The following is a 19,662-nucleotide window of genomic DNA, read 5'->3' on the forward strand; positions in this document are numbered from 1 at the left end:
GGCTCTGGTGTCATCTAACCCATAGGTTCTCTCACGACTAGTCTAACTGTGGAAACCTCACACTGATTTCAACCTGCTTGACTTCAGTGCCCCTCCACTATTCATCCAGATTGGGAAATTGATTTTCAAATGAATGCAACATTTACTTTAGTCTGAAAGAGGACTTTGGACCTCTCAGCTGCAGTCTAGTCCTTTTTCTTTTTAGCTGATGTTAACCACTTCTGATGTTTTTTGGTTTTTTTTTGGTACAGGAGTTGTTTAATACGAGCAATGTGATGGTTGTGGCCATGTTTTGGATACGTCTGTGCTTAGTGAAGCTTGAAGCCCTAACTCCATCCTAATCCACTCCTTGTGAATCTTCCACATAATTTTAAATGGACTTTGCGTCATAATCCTCTCAAGACAGTAGTAATAACTGTTGCTTGTGCACCTTTCTCTACCACACATTTTCCTTCCACTCAACTTTCCATTAATATACTTGGAAACAGCATACTGTGAACAGCCAGCTTCTTTAGCAGTGTGGCCAGCCCTCCTTATGCCAGGTTCCAGTTACTGTCTGCTGGACTACTCTCAAGTTAGCAGTCTTCGCCATAGCATGGTCATAGCCTAACATTTATTTAAAAATATATGTATACCATATCAATTTGATGTAATATTAAGCTTTTCTAAGAAACTGAATTTTGGGGACCTTATTAGCTTTAAGCAAGAATTATCTAATTAAAAGAAATAAACACCTAAAATACATTATTCTGAGTGTAATAAATATTTTTGAATTGAATTACAAAAAAAAAAAAATGACAGTAACTTTCATCTCCTTCTGGTCTTTTACAGCAAATGGCAGAGCAACCGTAAGGAACATGACATCCACCTACTGAGTATGGATAAGAAACAAAAAAAAAAATTTCTGATAAAATCGTTTTGCTCTAAAATAACTTGATCTTTAAGCATATTATTTCCCAAAAGGTCTTCCATTGCATCATTAAGATTGATGTTAGCTTGTTTAGAGATAATTTCATTTCATTTGATTTCCCTCCTACATGAGCAGGAACCCAAACAACTTCAGCTTTTATATTTTGGTGTTCAAAGCATTCAGAATATGTTGAATCTGATAAATGATTTATTCTCTTGTTGTGTTGCCAGACGTAATGTTTAAAAACAAAATTTAAATCACAATCTTGAGCAGCGCCTGGGTGAGGATAGACTAGGTTAGGAGTCTCCTAGAGGGCGCTAGTCGGAAGAGGGAAATGACCTCTACTTGGTGTGATGACGTCAGAAGGACCCACGCTCATTCACACGAGAGCAGAGCTCTGAGGATTCAAAAGGATTTAGTGTTTTCTGATGTGAAGAGTGTCGAACAAAGCAAGGCGCGGACTCCCGCAACACAGGCTGTTGAACAGATAAGCTACATGTTGGAGGAGGCGAGCTCACAGGTAGGCTTTTATCTGATCCCACTCGTTTGGTGTTCTCTACTTTCAGGGCGCTACGGTGCATTTCCGCTTGCGTCAGTCAGTTGTGGCGCGCTGATTGGCTCTTGTTTGTGTCTGCTTGAAAAGGAATGTTTGGATTGGACTGAAAAACGGAGGGGAACTGTGTGTCAAAGTTGAGCTAGGAAACAGGCTGTCACTTTTGATTTTCACAACATTATTATTATGAACTTTCACTACTAGAATAAACATTTAACAGACCACTCTATGTATTTAAAAAACCTGCATTCACATAGATTATTACAGTCCTGGAAGGAGCACTCTGTGGGTTGGTCGCTTTAGTACTGCGTTTTTACGAAGGTCCTTTGCTAAATTTTCACACATAGAACAAAAGATTTACAGGTCATAAAGAAGTTTTACAAGAAATCATGATATAGTTGTGTAAAACACGTCTCAGTCATTTGGTTTATAAGCTGGTATCTGGGAATTTCCCATTATTGTTCACGACTCCAGGTGATGTTTGATTTAGGTATAACTCTGTGATCAGTCTTCTACAGTCAGACAGCCCAGGTTTGACATGTCCTTAAAGCAGGACACAATCTAAGATGGTCTACAACCCAAAATAGCAACAAAAATCATTTTCTGCATTTCAAAAAATATCAAAGTTTTGCAAAGCATTTTAGTCCAGTGTAGAATAAGTTAGTTTAGATATGACCAATGGAACTGTTTTTATTTTGACATTGCTTCTAAGGTAGTCCACATTGAAAACTGAAATAGCCCTTTGCTGTAGTGTGGATGTGGAACCTGTGGATCATTCTCATGGTGCCTGATATACTGTCTCAGTCAGTTGTTTACATTCGCTCATCATGTGCATGAAAATCATACTTCTTTGGTTTTTTAGTGATTGATTAGAATGTGTTTTTATGAACCAGGTTCCTATACTTACACAGCATCCAACTGAACTGTTTTTTTAATAAAAAATTGGCTGCACAACTATGAATTTCTTGTAGATTTTCTGGACTGAAACAAAACGATCTAACAAGATCTACCTGTTTTATTTAAAATAGAAACCAGAAAATGATTCCAGCTGCTGCTTATAAAAAACATCTGCATTGTTAAAGCTGATATTAGCTGATGAATTATTCAGGCGTAGTTGGCTGCCTAACAGACATGGGGTAACTTCCCACATCTGCATCACCATGATTAGGGTGATGGGTGGTGCTCCGTTGGTTTCCACACCATGACCCTCTGTGGTTTACATGACTGAACAGCTAAACTGTGAGAGAAAGTGTAGAAGCCCTCTTTCAGCCAGCTGGCCGATAACGTGCAGCAACAAGCGGGGGAGGGCTAGCTATCTCTTTAGAAGAACTTTTAACCAGGAACTGCATGACCGGAGATTTTAGTTGTTTTGAGATGTTGCTACCGGCAACCGGCTTCTGATCGTCTCTGACTGCAGGTTTAACACAGACACGAAAACTTAAATGCTTTTTGAACCCAGTGGGCTGGATTTAAGAAGCAAAACAACAAACAAATGTGTCTCCATGGGATGTGTGTAATGAGACTTTGAAGGATTGCTGTTGTTAAGGATTATTTATGTTATTTGTTAAAACTGTCCAGTTTTATGTACATTTCCTCAGAAAATGTGTTCAGTATTTGAGTCTCTTTAGGCTGTTTTCTAGGCTTTGGTGCTCAAAGGTCATATAATGTTTACTTTCCACCCAAATTGACTCCCCAGTTCAACCCCAGAGAAAGTCCTGAGAGACACTTAAAGTTTTCAGTGATTATTTATAGCATTATAGCATTTTATTTATAGCATTTTTATTTTGGTGTTTCCAAGAATTTGTTTTTGGCTTATCCACTCTGAATAATAAGAATGTTATCTATTTAGAGTGATTCTTAATTCTTGTCAATGTACCGTCACTAGTGACTAAAGAATGGCTGACGTCCCACATGTAGACCTCACTATGAGCACACCCTATACACATCTCAGCTGCCCATCCCTGCCTTCCCTAACGGCTTCAGTAAACTGGTACTTATCAGTCAGAGGCAGAGATCTGGAGGTGTGGGTGTCCTGAAGGGGAAGGGTGGTAGAAGGGGAGGATCAGTGAGTCAGACCACTGTTTCTGGAGACTATATGACCTCAGTCAGCACAGAGCTTTCTACCAAGACACAGCAGGCAGTCGCAGACACACAATCAGCCCTACAGTGATGGAGGAAGGACCTTACAAGTACATCAGGGTGAGGGCCAGCGGTGACGCGGCTTCAGCTCAGTCAGGCTCCTCCGGAGTGTCTGGAGCTGTGTTGGGGTGATTGTAGGACAGTGGTTATATACAGTGAGAGATTGTTGGTGAGGCTGTTTGTTTGAACTTCTTTGTTTCTGCCCTGTTAGGACGGGAACGGCAAAGTCAGCCGGGTCATCAGGATCGGGACCCGCAAGAGCCAGGTACGGTCCTGCAGTTCTTCCTACGCCTTGGTCACATTTTCCCCGCTGTCCTTACATTTCTTCTGGACCTAACTGCCGTTCAATCTTGGAGCGAGGCCTTTCAGAGATCCAGTGTCGGTTAACTGTGAATTATCTGATACCACCATACGGCTCCAGATACAGCTGAGCAGGACGCTGCAGCAGAGATAACACCATGGCTTTGTGCTCCTCCTCCTGTCCACCATCCTGATTTCTAGCTGTCTAGATTTGGTAGGACCATGATATCCAGTTATTTGTTGTGCTTCTGTTGCAGCTGGCCCGCGTCCAGACAGACAGCGTGGCCGACAAGCTGAAGGAGCTCTACCCTGACGTCTACCTGGAAATAGGTGAGAAATACAAGTTGTGTATTCTTCTGCTAAGAGATCACACTAGTTAGTAGAATCAGGCCAAGCCTGAATGGTGTTGTTGCTTCTGTAAATGCAGTTTACTGACGTTTGCCTCCACTACTCATCGACACGAGTGAACAACTGAGTTTGGGCTTTTAAAGCCACATTTATAGTTAATTGTTCAGGATGGATGATTCTATGACTTCAACGAGTTTTAAAAACACTGATTGGATGTATAAGTTTGAATTTATTGTTGCTTTTTATCTAATCTGTACTGGGTCAAAACTGTACATACAGCCTCCAGTATATGAATACACCCCCACTAATAATTACATTATTGTCCCCTTCCCTCACTTTTTAAAGCTATCGATTATTCCTTGCTCCAAATCTGGCTTCCACAGCTTCCTGGCTTTGAATCACAGGGTTTAGTTGTGCAACATTCCAGTGGCTTCCTTTTAGTCTGCTTAATCCAATCCAGAGCAGTTTTGCTGTGTGTTTGGGCTCATTCTCCTGTCGGAGCTCAATATCACCGTTCAGCTGCCTCCTTGATGTTGTGCCTCAGTGATGTCATAAAACAAGTGTTAGGGAGCTAGGATTTGTATGCGTATGCAGTGCGTAACAACTGGAAATAAACTTTTGATTGCAGGTTGTTCAGCAGACAGCAACATGAAACCTAAAGCTTGTCTTATTTAAATGCTTATTTTCTCCACTTCACATGACCCCAATGAGCATGTCACAATTCCCCATTTTAGAGAACTGTGGAGTAATCATGATCCACCCCTCACTTCTTCAGAATTTCCTGTTTAGGAAGTGGACACTGTTGCTTTTTAACAGAAACTTGGAGGTACTAATGTAAGTGGCATATTAAGGTTCAGACTATCACAAAGTAACACTGCATAGTCCTATTCCTTTAGCTTCATCTCATATGCTATGCTATACATTCTATAGTCCATCTAACCAAAAAGCCAAAGGTCACAGTTTGCTGGAAATAGAGCAGTCTAATGCTCCAACAAGGCGATTTGCAGTGAGCTAGTTGCTAGAACCTGCCGGCCTGTTTCTTCTCTGATCACCTGAAACACACAGAACCATCTTCACCTTGGGTTTAGGAGCAGCAAGCATCGTGTGATGATTGCAGATGTTGAGCTCTCACTGTTTAGCCTGTATGACAACTTTTCTTCACAGCTTTAGCTATAGATGCCAACCATCATTAATAAACTTCTTATGTCTTTCAGTTGCTATGTCAACAATAGGAGATAAAATCCTTGACACGGCTTTATCAAAGGTAAGGTGCAGACAGGCGCTGCATCAGCTGATCCTGTCATCCATTCTCTACACTGTTTTGTTCAAAGGTTTAACGATGTGAGAAAGGTCAGAAAGGTCTTGAAGAGTAGAGAATCATTTTTCAGGTCTGGATGTTATCCAAAAAGATTTCTAAAAAATGATTTAAAAAAAAATCTGAGACAACCAACAGAGCAACACTCTTTAAATTGGTTTATCGTTGCTTTTTTGCATCTTTTTATTTAGCCTAGGATAATGTAATGCAGATATATCATGCATTCCTAGTTTGTCTGGAAAGATTGGGGTCTAAAATAGTGTGTGTTCATTTTTGAATAGAAAACATGTAGGAACCCTCTTATTAAGTAAAAATAAGACAGCTAAAATGGAAAAGCTGTGTGTGAAAAAGTGAACACACCCCACAGTGCAATCAATAGCTTTTCTAACATAAGTAGTCTTTTCATATCTCTGACCCACAGACATTTTGGCTCCATTAGTTAATAATGATGTGGAATCAGTTGTGGGTGTTTGTTCACTTCAAGTCAGATTTAGTGTTTTATGTCAGCAGTGTTGCCTAGACTGCTGAAATGAAACACACATTGACCTCTGTTCTGTCAGAATGTGTTGTAGTGGGCTTGCTGCGTGCGGTGCATTATCTGCTAACATGGAACTAAGAGAAAATATATTTCATTCAGATCGGTGAGAAGAGTTTGTTCACCAAAGAGTTGGAGAATGCCTTGGAGAAGAATGAGTAAGTGTGAATGCACACTCATGTATATTGTGCAAGGGTCTACTGGATATAGAGTTGAATGCTTTTCATGGGGAAAAACAAGGGACAGCAGTTTAGTTTATTACTGATTCATGCATTTGATGACACAATAGCTTTGAAAGCTGCTGTTGGATCCATCTGCACATCTGATGTCCATTGCCTTGCAAAAGTATTACCACCCTTTGACCTTTTTCACATTTTGTCATTTTACAACCACAACCTTCCATCTATGTTATTGGGATTTTCCATGACCAACACAAAGTTGTGAAGTAGAAGGAAAATAATACATGCTTATCGATTTCATTTTTTACGTTAAAATCTGAACGTTTGTGTTCAGCACTCTTCACCACTTTTACCACCTAAAGTGAATCCAATTCAACCGCCTGCCTTCAGAAGTCACCTAATTGGTAAACAGTTCAGCAGTTTATCCAAGTTAAATACTGCTTTCTGTAAAGGCCTCAGAGATTTCTCAGAGAAATTTGGTAAACAAAACTACATCACCCTGAACACTCCATCATCATGGTGAAACATGGTGGTGGCAGCATCATGCTGTGGGGCTGCTTTTATTCAGCAGACATGGGGAAGCTGGTCAAAGTTGATGGGAGGATAGATTGAGCTAGATGTAGAACAGTCCTGGAAGAACGTCTGTTAGAGGCTGCAGCAGAGGACAACAACCCTAAACATGGTGGGAATATGTGGCAAGACTTAAAAAAAGTCTGATCACATGTGCAGTCAGGCTGAGGTTTAGCTGTTTTGTAAAGAAGAACGTGGAAGTAAGTCCAAGGCTATTACAGGCGTTGGCCAAAAGATGGCAGCTTTCACAGAGAATGCTGGTTCTACAGAATATTCATTCAGGGAGGCTGAGTATAGATTAATGTCACACATTGTAAGTATGAAAAATTGAAAACTGTTTAATTTTCCTTCCACTTCACACCTCTGCACTGCTTGGTGTTGGTCCCACTTAAACATCTCAATATTTGAGGCTGTAACGAGACAAAATGTGAGAAGTTAAGCAGGCTTGAATAGTTTTTTCAGGGCATCACATGTTTAACTGAATCACACAGAGAGAAGCCTTTGAAAACCGCTGCCTCTGATGTAGCAGGTGGTTCTGGGCTGCGGCTAAATGAATGCATTATACCATGAAACATGAATGGAGCTGCTGTAAGTGATGTTCTTCCTGTGTGACTGACAGGGTCGACCTGGTTGTTCACTCCCTGAAAGATCTTCCCACCAGCCTGCCTGCAGGATTCACCATCGGGGCTGTGTTGAAGTAAGTCCACAGATGTGGTGTCTGCAGTCTTTGGAACATTTAAAGTCCCATTTTGTTCTGTTTACAGCACAGATTGTACTAAGGAAGTAATTGTATTGGTGAATACACAGATACCATTCACATAGGCAGTTGCTCAGATAGGAAGAATATTGTTGAGGGGAGTTGCTGACATGCAACCATATTTACAGGAAGGAAACCTACAAGTTTAGTGGTCCATACCAGGTAGATAAATACAATGTCACATCACTGACACCCTTGGATATATTTCAGTGTCATTAGTTAACTGAGAAAAACTGCAACAAACCTAGAAGCAGCCTGTCAAAACTCTTTCCACAGTATTTCAGTTCAGCTGAGATCCAAATGTTTTATTGGATCTTTAATAATTTATAAGCCCCTTTGTTGTGGATTTGCTGCCGGGTATGAGATCATTGTTCTGTTTCATGACCCTGTTTGGGTCGAGCTTCTGCTGTTGGTCAGCTGGCCTCAGATTTGACTCTAACATACCTTTGGACACAGAGGAATTCTTGGTTGCTTATTGGCTGCAAGGTGCCCAGGTCCTTCGGCTGCAGAACAAGCCCTCATCATCATTCCTCCAGCACCATGCTTGACAGTTGTTTTTAAGGTTTCGGGGTTTATTTTTTGTCTTTATAAATTGAGCTATGAATCATACTCAACATCTCTACTTTTAATCTGTCCAAACGACATCATTCCAGAAGTCTTAATTCAGATATCTTACTCCCATATTGTTTTCGGGGAGAAGAGGCTTTCCCCTGGTAACCCCCAGCATGCTTCTTCAGTCTATTTCTAATACATAAACTTTAACATGCTAACTGGGAGCTGTATATCTATTTTTTTTTATACTGGTGTGCATTGCTCAGTCTGATCTGGTATTTTTAGCTGGCAAACAGAAACGGAAAAAAGAAGTGCTGATGTACAAAAATGTGGTTGCACTAAAATAGGGTATTTTGAAAAATCTAGAGAATATCAGTTGATTCTACAGACTTTAGTGTTTCTTCCAAGCAGGAGCAGAGCTGAGAAGATGGGGGTGGGGGATTCATAATAAGTCCACTATTACTTGGTGTCTTCATGTCAGTGGAGTGTTTGTGGCGTAGTCTTACTGTGGCTGGTGTTCGAGTGCCATGTACCACTTTTGTCCTTTGTTTCAGGAGGGAGAACCCCCACGATGCAGTGGTGCTCCATCCAAGCAATGCAGGGAAAACTCTGGACACGCTGCCAGAGAAAAGGTAGGGGACATTTAAGAAGCTTGGTGTGTTGGTTTTGTAAAATGAACAGATTATATTTTCATAGTGTGAATCTGTGTGTGTGTGCAGTGTGATTGGCACGAGTTCATTAAGGCGTGCTGCCCAGCTGAAGAAGAGGTTTCCCCACCTGGAGTTCAAAGATATCGTATCCTTGGTGACAGTTTTCCTCTTTTCGCCCTGGTCCTGTTAGACTTCATCAACATTTGAACAGTCCTCTCTAGGAGGCAGAATAATAGTCTGTTAAAAAAAATCACAGGGGAACTTTTACCAGTTGGTTGACATATAAAATGCCATGCTAAATTATTTATCTGCCTTGAACTGTTTTAATATTTTGTAACCTTACAGCCACAAACATCAGGGAATTTTATTGGAAATTAAAGTTTTTGGCCAACACAAGGTAAGGTACAGTACAGACCAAAAGTTTAGACACACCTTCTCATTCAAAGAGTTTTCTTTATTTTCATGACTATGAATATTGTAGCTTCACACTGAAGGCATCAAAACTATGAATGAACACATGTGGAATTATATACTGAACAAAAAAGTGTGAAACAACTGAAAATATGTCTTATATTCTAGGTTCTTCAAAGTAGCCACCTTTTGCTTTGATTACTGCTCTGCACACTCTTGGCATTCTGTTGATGAGCTTCAAGAGGTAGTCACCTGAAATGGTTTTCACTTCACAGGTGTGCCCTGTCAGGTTTAATAAGTGGGATTTCAAGCCTTATAAATGGGGTTGGGACCATCAGTTGTGTTGTGCAGGAGGTGGATACAGTACACAGCTTATAGTCCTACTGAATAGACTGTTAGAATTTGTATTATGGCGAGAAAAAAGCAACTAAGTAAAGAAAAACGAGTGGCCATCATTACTTTAAGAAATGAAGGTCAGTCAGTCTGAACAATTGGGAAAACTTTGAAAGTGTGTATCCAAGTGCAGTCGCAAAAACCATCAAGCGCTACAAAGAAACTGGCTCACATGAGGACCGCCCCAGGAAAGGAAGACCAAGAGTCACCACTGCTGCGGACGATAAGTTCATCCGAGTCACCAGGCTCAGAAATCGCAGGTTAACAGCAGCTCAGATTAGAGAACAGGTCAATGCCACACAGAGTTCTAGCAGCAGACACATCTCTAGAACAACTGTTAAGAGGAGACTGTGTGAATCAGGCCTTCATGGTAAAATAGCTGCTAGGAAACCACTGCTGAGGACAGGCAACAAGCAGAAGAGACTTGTTTGGGCTAAAGAACACAAGGAATGGACATTAGACCAGTAGAAATCTGTGCTTTGGTCTGATGAGTCCAAGTTTGAGATCTTTGGTTCCAACCACCGTGTCTTTGTGCGGCGCAGAAGAGGTGAACGGATGGACTCTACATGCCTGGTTCCTACCGTGAAGCATGGAGGAGGAGGTGTGATGATGTGATGGTGCTTTGTTGGTGACACTGTTTGGGATTTATTCAAAATTGAAGGCATACTGAACCAGCATGGCTACCACAGCATCTTGCAGCAGCATGCTATTCCATCCGGTTTGCATTTAGTTGGACCATCATTTATTTTTCAACAGGACAATGACCCCAAACACACCTCCAGGCTGTGTAAGGGCTATTTGACCAAGAAGGAGAGTGATGGGGTGCTGCGCCAGATGACCTGGCCTCCACAGTCACCGGACCTGAACCCAATCCAGATGGTTTGGGGTGAGCTGGACCGCAGAGTGAAGGCAAAAGGGCCAACAAGTGCTAAGCATCTCTGGGAACTCCTTCAAGACTGTTGGAAAACCATTTCAGGTGACTACCTCTTGAAGCTCATCAACAGAATGCCAAGAGTGTGTGGAGAAGCAATCAAAGCAAAAGGTGGCTACTTTGAAGAACCTAGAATATAAGACACATTTTCAATTGTTTCACACTTTTTTGTTCAGTATATAATTCCACATGTGTTAATACATAGTTTTGATGCCTTCAGTGTGAAGTTACAATATTCATAGTCATGAAAATAAAGACAACTCTTTGAATGAGAAGGTGTGTCCAAACATTTGGTCTATACCTGTTAGGTAGATGGAAAAAGACAAATGCTGGTAATTTCTTTATACAAATAAAAACCTAAAAAGTGTGGCATGCATATCCAGCCCTCTTGAGTCAAAGTTCTGTTGAACCACCTTTTGCCATCATCTAGACACTAAATGTTTTGTCCATTTTTCTTTGCAAAATAGCTCTAGTTAAGTCAAGAAACCATGTGGATGTGAAATGAACATAGATTTTCAAGTCTTGCCACAGATTGTCAGTTGCATTTAGGTCTGGACATTGACTGGGCCATTCTAACACATGACTGTACTTTGATCTAAACTATTCCATTGCAGCTCTGGCTGTATGTTTAGGCTCATTGTTCTGCTGGAGGGTGAAGCTCCTCTCCATTCCCAAGTTTGTTGCCACCTCAGCAGCTTTTCTTCTTTCTTGACCTGTGTTTAGCTCCATCCTTCCTCCTGTCAATGCTGACCAGCTTCCCTGTCTTTCCTAAAGAAACGCATCCCCACAGCATGATGCTACCACCACTGTGTTCCATGCATTGTTAGATTTCATACACAAATAATGTTTTGTTTGTTTTTGTCTGATCAGAGGACCTTCTGCCACGTGTGCTGTTTCCTCTACATTATGGCTTTCTTTCAACAATTGAACAATCTTACCAGTCTTCCATTAAGGCCAAGGACAGCCATTGGTTGCTAGATTTACAGTTGTTTCATAATCTTTCAATAAATGCGCAACAAAATTTTCTTTCATTTCACAATTATGCACTACTTTGTGTTGGTCTATCACCTCAAATGCATTTTAAAATACATTGAAGTCTCTGGTTTTAATATGAAAGTTTTGAAAAGGTTTAAGGAATATGAATAATTTTTCCAGCCACTTTACCAACCAATATATTGAGTTTCCAGTAATGTATTTTTGGCAGTGGATTCTTTGAGGTGTTTTCTTAACTACAGTCTTCAGCGTGGGAACCTGAACACTCGTCTGAAAAAGCTGGATGAGAAGGACGACTTTGCTGCCATCATCCTGGCTGCTGCCGGCCTGAAGAGGATGGGCTGGGAGAACCGAATCAGCATGGTACTCCTTCTGATAATGTCAGGTCCTCTCACGGATGTTTCTAGATGGTTTTCATCTAACAAGCTCTCTGATTGTGTTTTCTGCTGCTAGATCCTGGAGCCCGAAGACTGTATGTATGCTGTTGGACAGGTAGAGAAATATACTATGTCCAGTTGGTGGAATGGAGAAGTAATTACGTGAATGTTCCTGTTAAAATCATCATCTGTGCATTTGCCTTTAGGGGGCTTTGGCAGTGGAGGTCCGGGCCAGAGATGTAGATATCCTAGAGATGGTCTCCGTCCTCCATGACCCTGACACTGTGCTGCGCTGCATCGCTGAGAGAGCTTTCCTCAAACAACTGGTACACCAACAACTTACTTTATTTTAATTCATTTCTTAGTGTTCAAATCCAGGAGTTGATTTTTATTCAGAATAACCTTTATTTGTAGGAGGGCGGCTGCAGTGTTCCTGTGGCTGTGCACACCAAGGTGACGGACTCACAGGTAAGAATGCTGGCAAGGGGAGGACTCTGCTCTGCTGTTTACTTCCTGTTGGTTTGACTTTAAAAAGTACCGCTCCTGTGCACACACATTGTCAACTAGCAGTGGTTAGACGTGTGTTCAGTCTTTTAGATTGAAAAGCTGGTCTCGAATCTCTCATGCTCCTCATCTCTCATAAGGTAGTCGCAGTTTTACCCTTTTACCAGGTTCTAATATCACAGCCACATTTTCATTTGCAGTGAGCAGTAGTTTTAGAACTTGTGAAAGGCTGAGAGTAAAACTGTGCATCACCATTACTAGCTGGACAGGTTTACCAAGTTTAGTCACTTTTTGGTCAGCAGCAAATTTTAAAAAGCTAAACTGGATTCCCAACTACAGATTCATTAAAGAGCACAGATTAAGAAGAGGTAAACAAGATCAGCATTAGTACCCATAATGGTACTTTGAACTTGGGCTACATTCTAGTTAAATACGTTCAGTAACGGAATATAACATTATGATGTCACTTCCTTCCCCTAAACAAAATTATGTCACTATATTTAGTGACCCCAGGCTTTATTGGAGGTGAGTTGTTCTCACTCTTCTTAACCAGCGGCAGCTGCTATTTTGGGCCTCTCCCTTGTCCCAAAACATTCCCAGTTCTCAGGTAGCAGTCCCTCCCAGCTGCAATCAGAGCCCCTTCACATCCCACTGCAAATGAATCATGTAGCATGTAGCCTTTGCTAGCTTTGTCTAAAATTAGCCTCAAACAAACTTTACTGCAGTTAAAGAAATCACGTTATCTCTGTTGTCTCTTATTGGTCTATTCAAATTGTTAACTTAGACTATATACCAAAAGCTAAAATAGAAAAAAAAATGTTTTTACAGTGACTTACTATACCCAATAAACTATATGGTAAACAACCAAATCAAACTTCAGGAAACAAAAATACAAACAAACGTTAAGAATAAGATAAAGGAGGGTTAAAACTATGACATTAAAAAGGAATCTGCAGAAGTAATTTTATTTGCAGTTCTAAACATTTGTATTGCTTTTTACCTCAATTTTTTCTCTCCCACTACTTTATTTCCCCCTCCTACTGCATCAGTTACAGTTACATGCTGATGACAAATTATGCAAATGAAGTGATTCAATTCAGTTTCTTTATAGAGCGCCAATTCACAACACATGTCGTCACGAGGTACATTACCAAGTGAATTCCATCGAATCAGTAAGTGATGACATCCTATAGCAACTTCCAAACACTTTTAGGACAGCAAACAGTTTTTTCCCCCCACTGAGCACCTGGTGGAAAACGCTGGTGATGTAGAAAAAGTTCCTGCCTGACATTTTGTGCTTTCACTCCTGCATCTACAAAAACCAAAGTTCTTCTGTTTACGAGGAACTGGGGTAAACAACAGTTCATTATGACATGATTGAGTAGTAACTGTGGCATATTAACACTTCTTCCAAAAATACTCCAAGAAAGCCTGCTTGGTGCCAGAGTGGGCGGACAAAAGTGTCTAATTTCAGGCTGATGTCTATGAAAAATGTCCTCCAAAATAACAGATGATGCTACCAGACTTAAAGCTGCATTAGGTAACTTCTGTGAACATGTATTTGTTTTAACATATTTGTTAAAACTGTTACTATGTCCTGACAGTATAACGTGAGACAGATTATCAGTGGAAAAATTAAGCTCCTCTGGCTCCTCGTAGTAGTCCTACTGCCATTTGCTGTAATACCCCACTCCCGGTCAGAAACAACCAATCAGAGCCAGGACGAGTGTCCTAGCAGTATCAATCACGCTAGTGTACCCGCTGCTCACAGCCCTCCCCCACAAACGCATACCGTCATTCAAGGTTAAGATTGCCAGTGTGCTGCAACCGTGCTAATGATTTGAGGACCAAGTTTGTAGTCGAGGTATGGGCAGGCCATAGTCAATGTAAAGCATATCATTGATGTTTCATTGATGTTTCATAGCTGTTTATCTGGCGTCATGGTGGTCCTGCTTATTAGCCTATGCGTTCACGGCAGGCTACGCTGTGGAGGGAGGAGCTGTAAGGTGTGCTTGTTCAAACTTTCAGACTAAGTCCACAGTTTTCTCAGAACTCCCTACTGCAGCTTTAACTAGCTGTAGCTGTAGCCTTTTCCCCTCTCGTGCTTGTACTTATTACATGTCAGTTCTGGACATGGGAGGGGATGACTGGTGTTGTTGTGGCAAACCATTGATGTTCCTTTCTGACTCTGTTATCAAACCCAGACCTTCAGGGGTTGGGCAATGAAACTGAAACACCTGGTTTTAGACCACAATAATTTATTAGTATGGTGTAGGGCCTCCTTTTGCGGCCAATACAGCGTCAATTCGTCTTGGGAATGACATATACAAGTCCTGCACAGTGGTCAGAGGGATTTTAAGCCATGGTCACTACGTGATACTGGTGGAGGAAAACGTTTCCTGACTCGTTCCTCCAAAACACCCCAAAATGGCTCAATAATATTTAGATCTGGTGACTGTGCAGGCCATGGGAGATGTTCAACTTCACTTTCATGTCCATCAAACCAAACTTTCACCAGTCTTGCTGTGTGTATTGGTGCATTGTCATCCTGATACACGGCACCGCCTTCAGTATACAATGTTTGAACCATTGGATGCACATGGTCCTCAAGAATGGTTCGGTAGTCCTTGGCAGTGACGCGCCCATCTAGCACAAGTATTGGGCCAAGAGAATGCCATGATATGGCAGCCCAAACCATCACTGATCCACCCCCATGCTTCACTCTGGGCATGCAACAGTCTGGGTGGTACGCTTCTTTGGGACTTCTCCACACCGTAACTCTCCCGGATGTGGGGAAAACAGTAAAGGTGGACTCATCAGAGAACAATACATGTTTCATATTGTCCACAGCCAAAGATTTGCGCTCCTTGGACCATTGAAACCGACGTTTGGCATTGGCATGAGTGACCAAAGGTTTGGCTATAGCAGCCCGGCCGTGTATATTGACCCTGTGGAGCTCCCAACGGACAGTTCTGGTGGAAACAGGAGAGTTGAGGTGCACATTTAATTCTGCCGTGATTTGGGCAGCCGTGGTTTTATGTTTTTTGGATACAATCCCGGTTAGCACCCGAACATCCCTTTCAGACAGCTTCCTCTTGCGTCAACAGTTAATCCTGTTGGATGTGGTTCGTCCTTCTTGGTGGTATGCTGACATTACCCTGGATACCGTGGCTCTTGATACATCACAAAGACTTGCTGTCTTGGTCACAGATGCGCCAGCAAGACGTGCACCAACAATTTGTCCTCTTTTGAACTCCGGTATGTCACCCATAATGTTGTATGCATTTCAATATTTTGGGCAAAACTGTGCTCTTACCCTGCTAATTGAACCTTCACACTCTGATCTTACTGGTGCAATGTGCAATCAATGAAGACTGGCTACCAGGCTGGTCCAATTTAGCCATGAAACCTCCCACACTAAAATGACAGGTGTTTCAGTTTCATTGTCCAACCCCTGTACATGCTTCTAATTGACTCAAACCAGTCACTTCCTACCAGTCACTTGCAACTTTGACCTCAACAAATAGATCAACATGTATTTTCATAAAGATTGTAGATAAGGTGATGCTGCGTTCAAAACAACTTCAAAAAACGGGACAAACCTGCACTGTATTAATTTAGAATGGGACACACAACTTTCCAGTCAAATACAAGATGTGGCAGAGGCCCAATCTCAGTAGGGAAAACATGGATAAACATTCATTGTTTACTCTGAAATTGTAAACCTGGCCTTTTTTTTTTTTTCAGCTCTACCTGACTGGTGCTGTGTACAGTCTAGATGGATCAGAGAGCCTTAAAGAAACCATGCAGACCAGCATTGCTGCTGACGAGGTGAGTGTGAAAGCATTCTGGTCACTGTTCATCTTAGCTCTGAATTCTCCGGTTGAAACTTTTTACTAATGTCTACGTGCAGCAGAGCGTGGAGAAGGTGGACGAGCGGGCCCAAAGAGTGGGGGTCACAGCCGCCAAACTCCCAGCTTATTCCCAGGACGCAGCTGAGCGGCTGGGCATCGAACTGGCCAACTTATTGCTGAACAAAGGAGCCAAGGAGATCCTGACGGTGGCCCGGCAGCTGAATGATGCCAGATAATCCCATCCCCCATGGGAAGGGACTATGTGTGTTCAGTTGGTCATAACCATGTTTCAAGTATAAACTAAACCTCCTTCTTATGTGATACTCATATGAAGCTGAGTTGATAAAAATAGACCAGTGTTTTTAGTTGTGTAAGGAATTCAAACTCTACTTGAACCAAAGTTGTGCTCAGAACATCAGTTTGTCAGGAGTCCCTTCTGTTTGTGGGTCTTAGTTTGAATGCTAGCCTGTACTTGCCTCAAGGAACCTCCTTAACCACCCACTGGGATTATCAGAGAGAAACACATTATAGTCTTCACACATTATGGTCAGGACCGACGGCACCATTTACATGTTCAACTTCATATCTGTGCAAACAGAGAGGGGTCACTGAAATGGGTCCAGGATGTTTCACTGCCATCTATTTTGTTCCTCAGAAACAGTGAGAAGAAGAGAAAGCTCCACATGAAAGAGCAAATGCAGTCCCTTTTCATAACTTTCATTATGCATGTTCTAAATGCAGCGTTTAGACACTTGTTTTGTACAATATGCATACTACCTCTTTAAGAGATGAATTATATTTTTCACAGTAAGCTGGTAGGGACCATTTTGATCCACCCAACCTGTACCAGAACTTGTGAGGCCAAGATCTGCACAGCTTTGCTCTGAACCTGAACTTTAATGCTTGAATGTGCTTTAAACACTGCAGCTGTGGTTTCAAACCAGATTCTGAGTTCAGTTCATTTTTCTGACTGTACAGATGGAGAATGGTAACGTTTTAAGTTTCACTGATGTGACAAATGTTGGCATATATGCAAAACTGCCTGCAAGACCGCAGCATTGGCACTGTGTTCACACAAAGGCATGAGTGTGTGTCACTGTAAATTTCATGATTTGGTCTCAAACAAATAATTTCAGCCACCCTGCAGCTACTGTGCTGCTTAGACTCAGGCTGCTATGAGAGTCTGGCAGTTTTATAGTGACGTCATTTTTACATAAATTTAAGACTAAAATTCTTACCTGATCTAACAGCTTTTAATAACACAAAGCAACTCTTATTCCTCCTGTTGCTGGAAATATCCCATTACAGTTAAAATAGTTGTTATTTATGACATGTATTTATTTATTTATGTTTTTGTGTTAATCACAGAGTCACTATGTCAAGCTCTCTGCTCCAGTAGCCGGCCTGTAGTCGTAGCTTGTAGTTTTAAAACAACATTAATACAACTGACGTGCGGCACCGTGTTAGTTTTTAAATTATGACTACCTGTACTTTTTCTCACCCAAAAATATTTCCATACAATAGAATTTGTCTTGCAAGCAAGGGAAGAGAGTAGCAGCCTTCCTTCAGTCAGCTGACCGGCAGTGAGCAGCAGCAAAATGGGTTAGGTACAGTGATGCATTGCTCTGTGCTCCATATAACTTTAGAAAACTCCGGATCCAGTGAACTTTAAACCTTTGCAATGGTGTAATGGAGAATCCTACTGGTTTTGAGGCTGTAACGTTAAAACCTTGGTGTACCTTGGTACCAGTAACCGGCCCATGCCGCATGACTTAAATGATATGTACCATTCAGATTATCTACAAATACAAATGACTGACATTGTTTGAAAATGCATATTCTATTCTAATAGTTTTTTATGATTATCCCTTTGTCAGTCTTTGTCGGTCTGGTCTAAAAACATGGACAGTGGCCTGTTCTTTCCCTGTCCATTCTTTATCCAGAAATGTGTCTCTGAGCCTGCAGGTTATATTGTTTCTGCATCTGGCCCCAGGTGGCACCACCGGGTTTAAGATTACAGGTCTGCAGGGGTTCTAGAGAGGTATGATGGATTCTGAGAAGGTAAAATATTAAATGTGTAACTTTGTGAAGGTATGTTGCACTAAATAAAACCAGATTGTACTGCAAATGAGATCATAAATAGATCTTCTGGAAGCTGCCAACTCTGCTGTAATGATGTCCTCCTACATGCTACACTCCATATTATTCCATTTTGTTGATTCGCCTAACAGAGAAAACCTTTAGCTCAGAATGTTAGCGCTTCTCTTTGACCCAAGTGCCATCTCTGTGTAAACTGTATGATTTATGCCGCAGTGAACTGCACATATGCCTCCTAAACTGTATTCTCTGTTCTGTATCTTTGATACTTCCCAGTCAGGTTCAATGTTTCAACAGTACAGTTGGTTTGATACTCTATTGTTAGATCTTGTCTTGTATAGGTTTCCTAATTTAAGGCTCTTATTTTGAAAAATGAGCTAATGCTGACTCTAAATTTGTTTTTTTTGTCATCTTTAATTTCTCTTTTAATCAACAGGCTGTTTTCTAACAATAAAAGCTTCATGTAAAAAATAATATATGTTTGTCTTATATACCCAGCGGCCAGAAACATTCGTCTATAAAGTGTGTTTAAGATGTCTTTTTTTTGTTTTGTTATGATAAATCATCTTCAGTGACAACACAAACCACTGCTTCTGACTGATCACTGTGAGTTAGTGAAATGTTTGAGCATGCATTTAAAATAAACCAATCAGTCCATGCAAAACTGCTTTATTTACCAGGTGCCACAGAAATGTTTGTTTCTGACTCGATGCAATCTGCTGGGTTTCCTTGGATGTTCACAACTTTGAATCATAAACTCGTCCTGACTGCATTGTTTGATTTCCAGAATCAGACTGGAATGTATGAAATAGACTGGGAACCTGTCTGTATGATTGGATTCCCTTATTTTGTTTAGTGAAATACCTTTAAATGATTTTTGTTGTGAATTGAACTGAATGCAGCCCCAACAACAAACGTGGTTGTTTCCTGCAGTCAGTCATCTTTATATGCTGAACTGGGCCGGCGGCACCAAAGATTCAGGGGATTGCAGCTTTTCTTTAATTCTGACTGGGTTCTCTTTTTGGTGCTGGTTCTGTGATTCTCTTAGTCAGTCTGTCAGTATCTGGCTCCCTTCTGATTCAGCGCTATATAGCTGCAAAGAAAAATAGATCCTACAATTTTTTTTTTAAACCATGTTCACTTTTTCATGGAGAAAGAGTTCCAAAGCAAATGATAGGATCCTCCTCTGGCTGGAAGCAGAAGTCCAGTTTCAGTTTTAAAGTGTACTGTAATATTCTAATGGAAAAACTCTTCTCAAAAGCTTACTGAGTTCTAAACCAGCGGACAAAGACAT

General features: G+C 41.2%; 1 protein-coding gene across 2 annotated transcripts; it reads left to right on the forward strand.

Moving 5' to 3' along the window:
• Nucleotides 1–1,249: 1,249 nt before the first annotated feature.
• Nucleotides 1,250–18,842, forward strand: LOC124884487 (porphobilinogen deaminase-like). 2 transcript variants are annotated; one of them, XM_047392424.1, is made up of 14 exons: nucleotides 1,250–1,430; nucleotides 3,814–3,867; nucleotides 4,160–4,232; nucleotides 5,465–5,514; nucleotides 6,203–6,258; nucleotides 7,469–7,546; nucleotides 8,713–8,790; nucleotides 8,878–8,953; nucleotides 11,786–11,899; nucleotides 11,990–12,028; nucleotides 12,120–12,239; nucleotides 12,328–12,381; nucleotides 16,165–16,248; nucleotides 16,331–18,842. In XM_047392424.1, exons 1-14 carry the CDS (start codon nucleotides 1,407–1,409, stop codon nucleotides 16,505–16,507), a joined length of 1,077 nt encoding a protein of 358 aa, XP_047248380.1. In that variant the 5' UTR covers nucleotides 1,250–1,406; the 3' UTR covers nucleotides 16,508–18,842. The 2 variants fall into 2 exon arrangements, with proteins under 2 accessions (XP_047248380.1, XP_047248379.1); XM_047392423.1 differs by lacking the exon at nucleotides 1,250–1,430 and adding an exon at nucleotides 3,222–3,662.
• The last annotated feature ends 820 nt before the right edge of the window (nucleotides 18,843–19,662 follow it).

This window comes from Girardinichthys multiradiatus, chromosome 18 (genome assembly GCF_021462225.1).
Source record: "Girardinichthys multiradiatus isolate DD_20200921_A chromosome 18, DD_fGirMul_XY1, whole genome shotgun sequence".
In the NCBI taxonomy this organism is placed as follows: Eukaryota; Metazoa; Chordata; class Actinopteri; order Cyprinodontiformes; family Goodeidae; genus Girardinichthys; species Girardinichthys multiradiatus.

What these genes read in the sequence shown, in the direction of transcription:
- LOC124884487 (XM_047392423.1), top strand. Translation starts at nt 3,633, where the DNA reads ATGGAGGAAGGACCTTACAAGTACATCAGG. An exon ending in GTATGTATGCTGTTGGACAG is followed by an intron (nt 12,029 to 12,119) that starts GTAGAGAAATAT and finishes ATTTGCCTTTAG; the next exon opens with GGGGCTTTGGCAGTGGAGGT. An exon ending in CCAGCATTGCTGCTGACGAG is followed by an intron (nt 16,249 to 16,330) that starts GTGAGTGTGAAA and finishes GTCTACGTGCAG; the next exon opens with CAGAGCGTGGAGAAGGTGGA.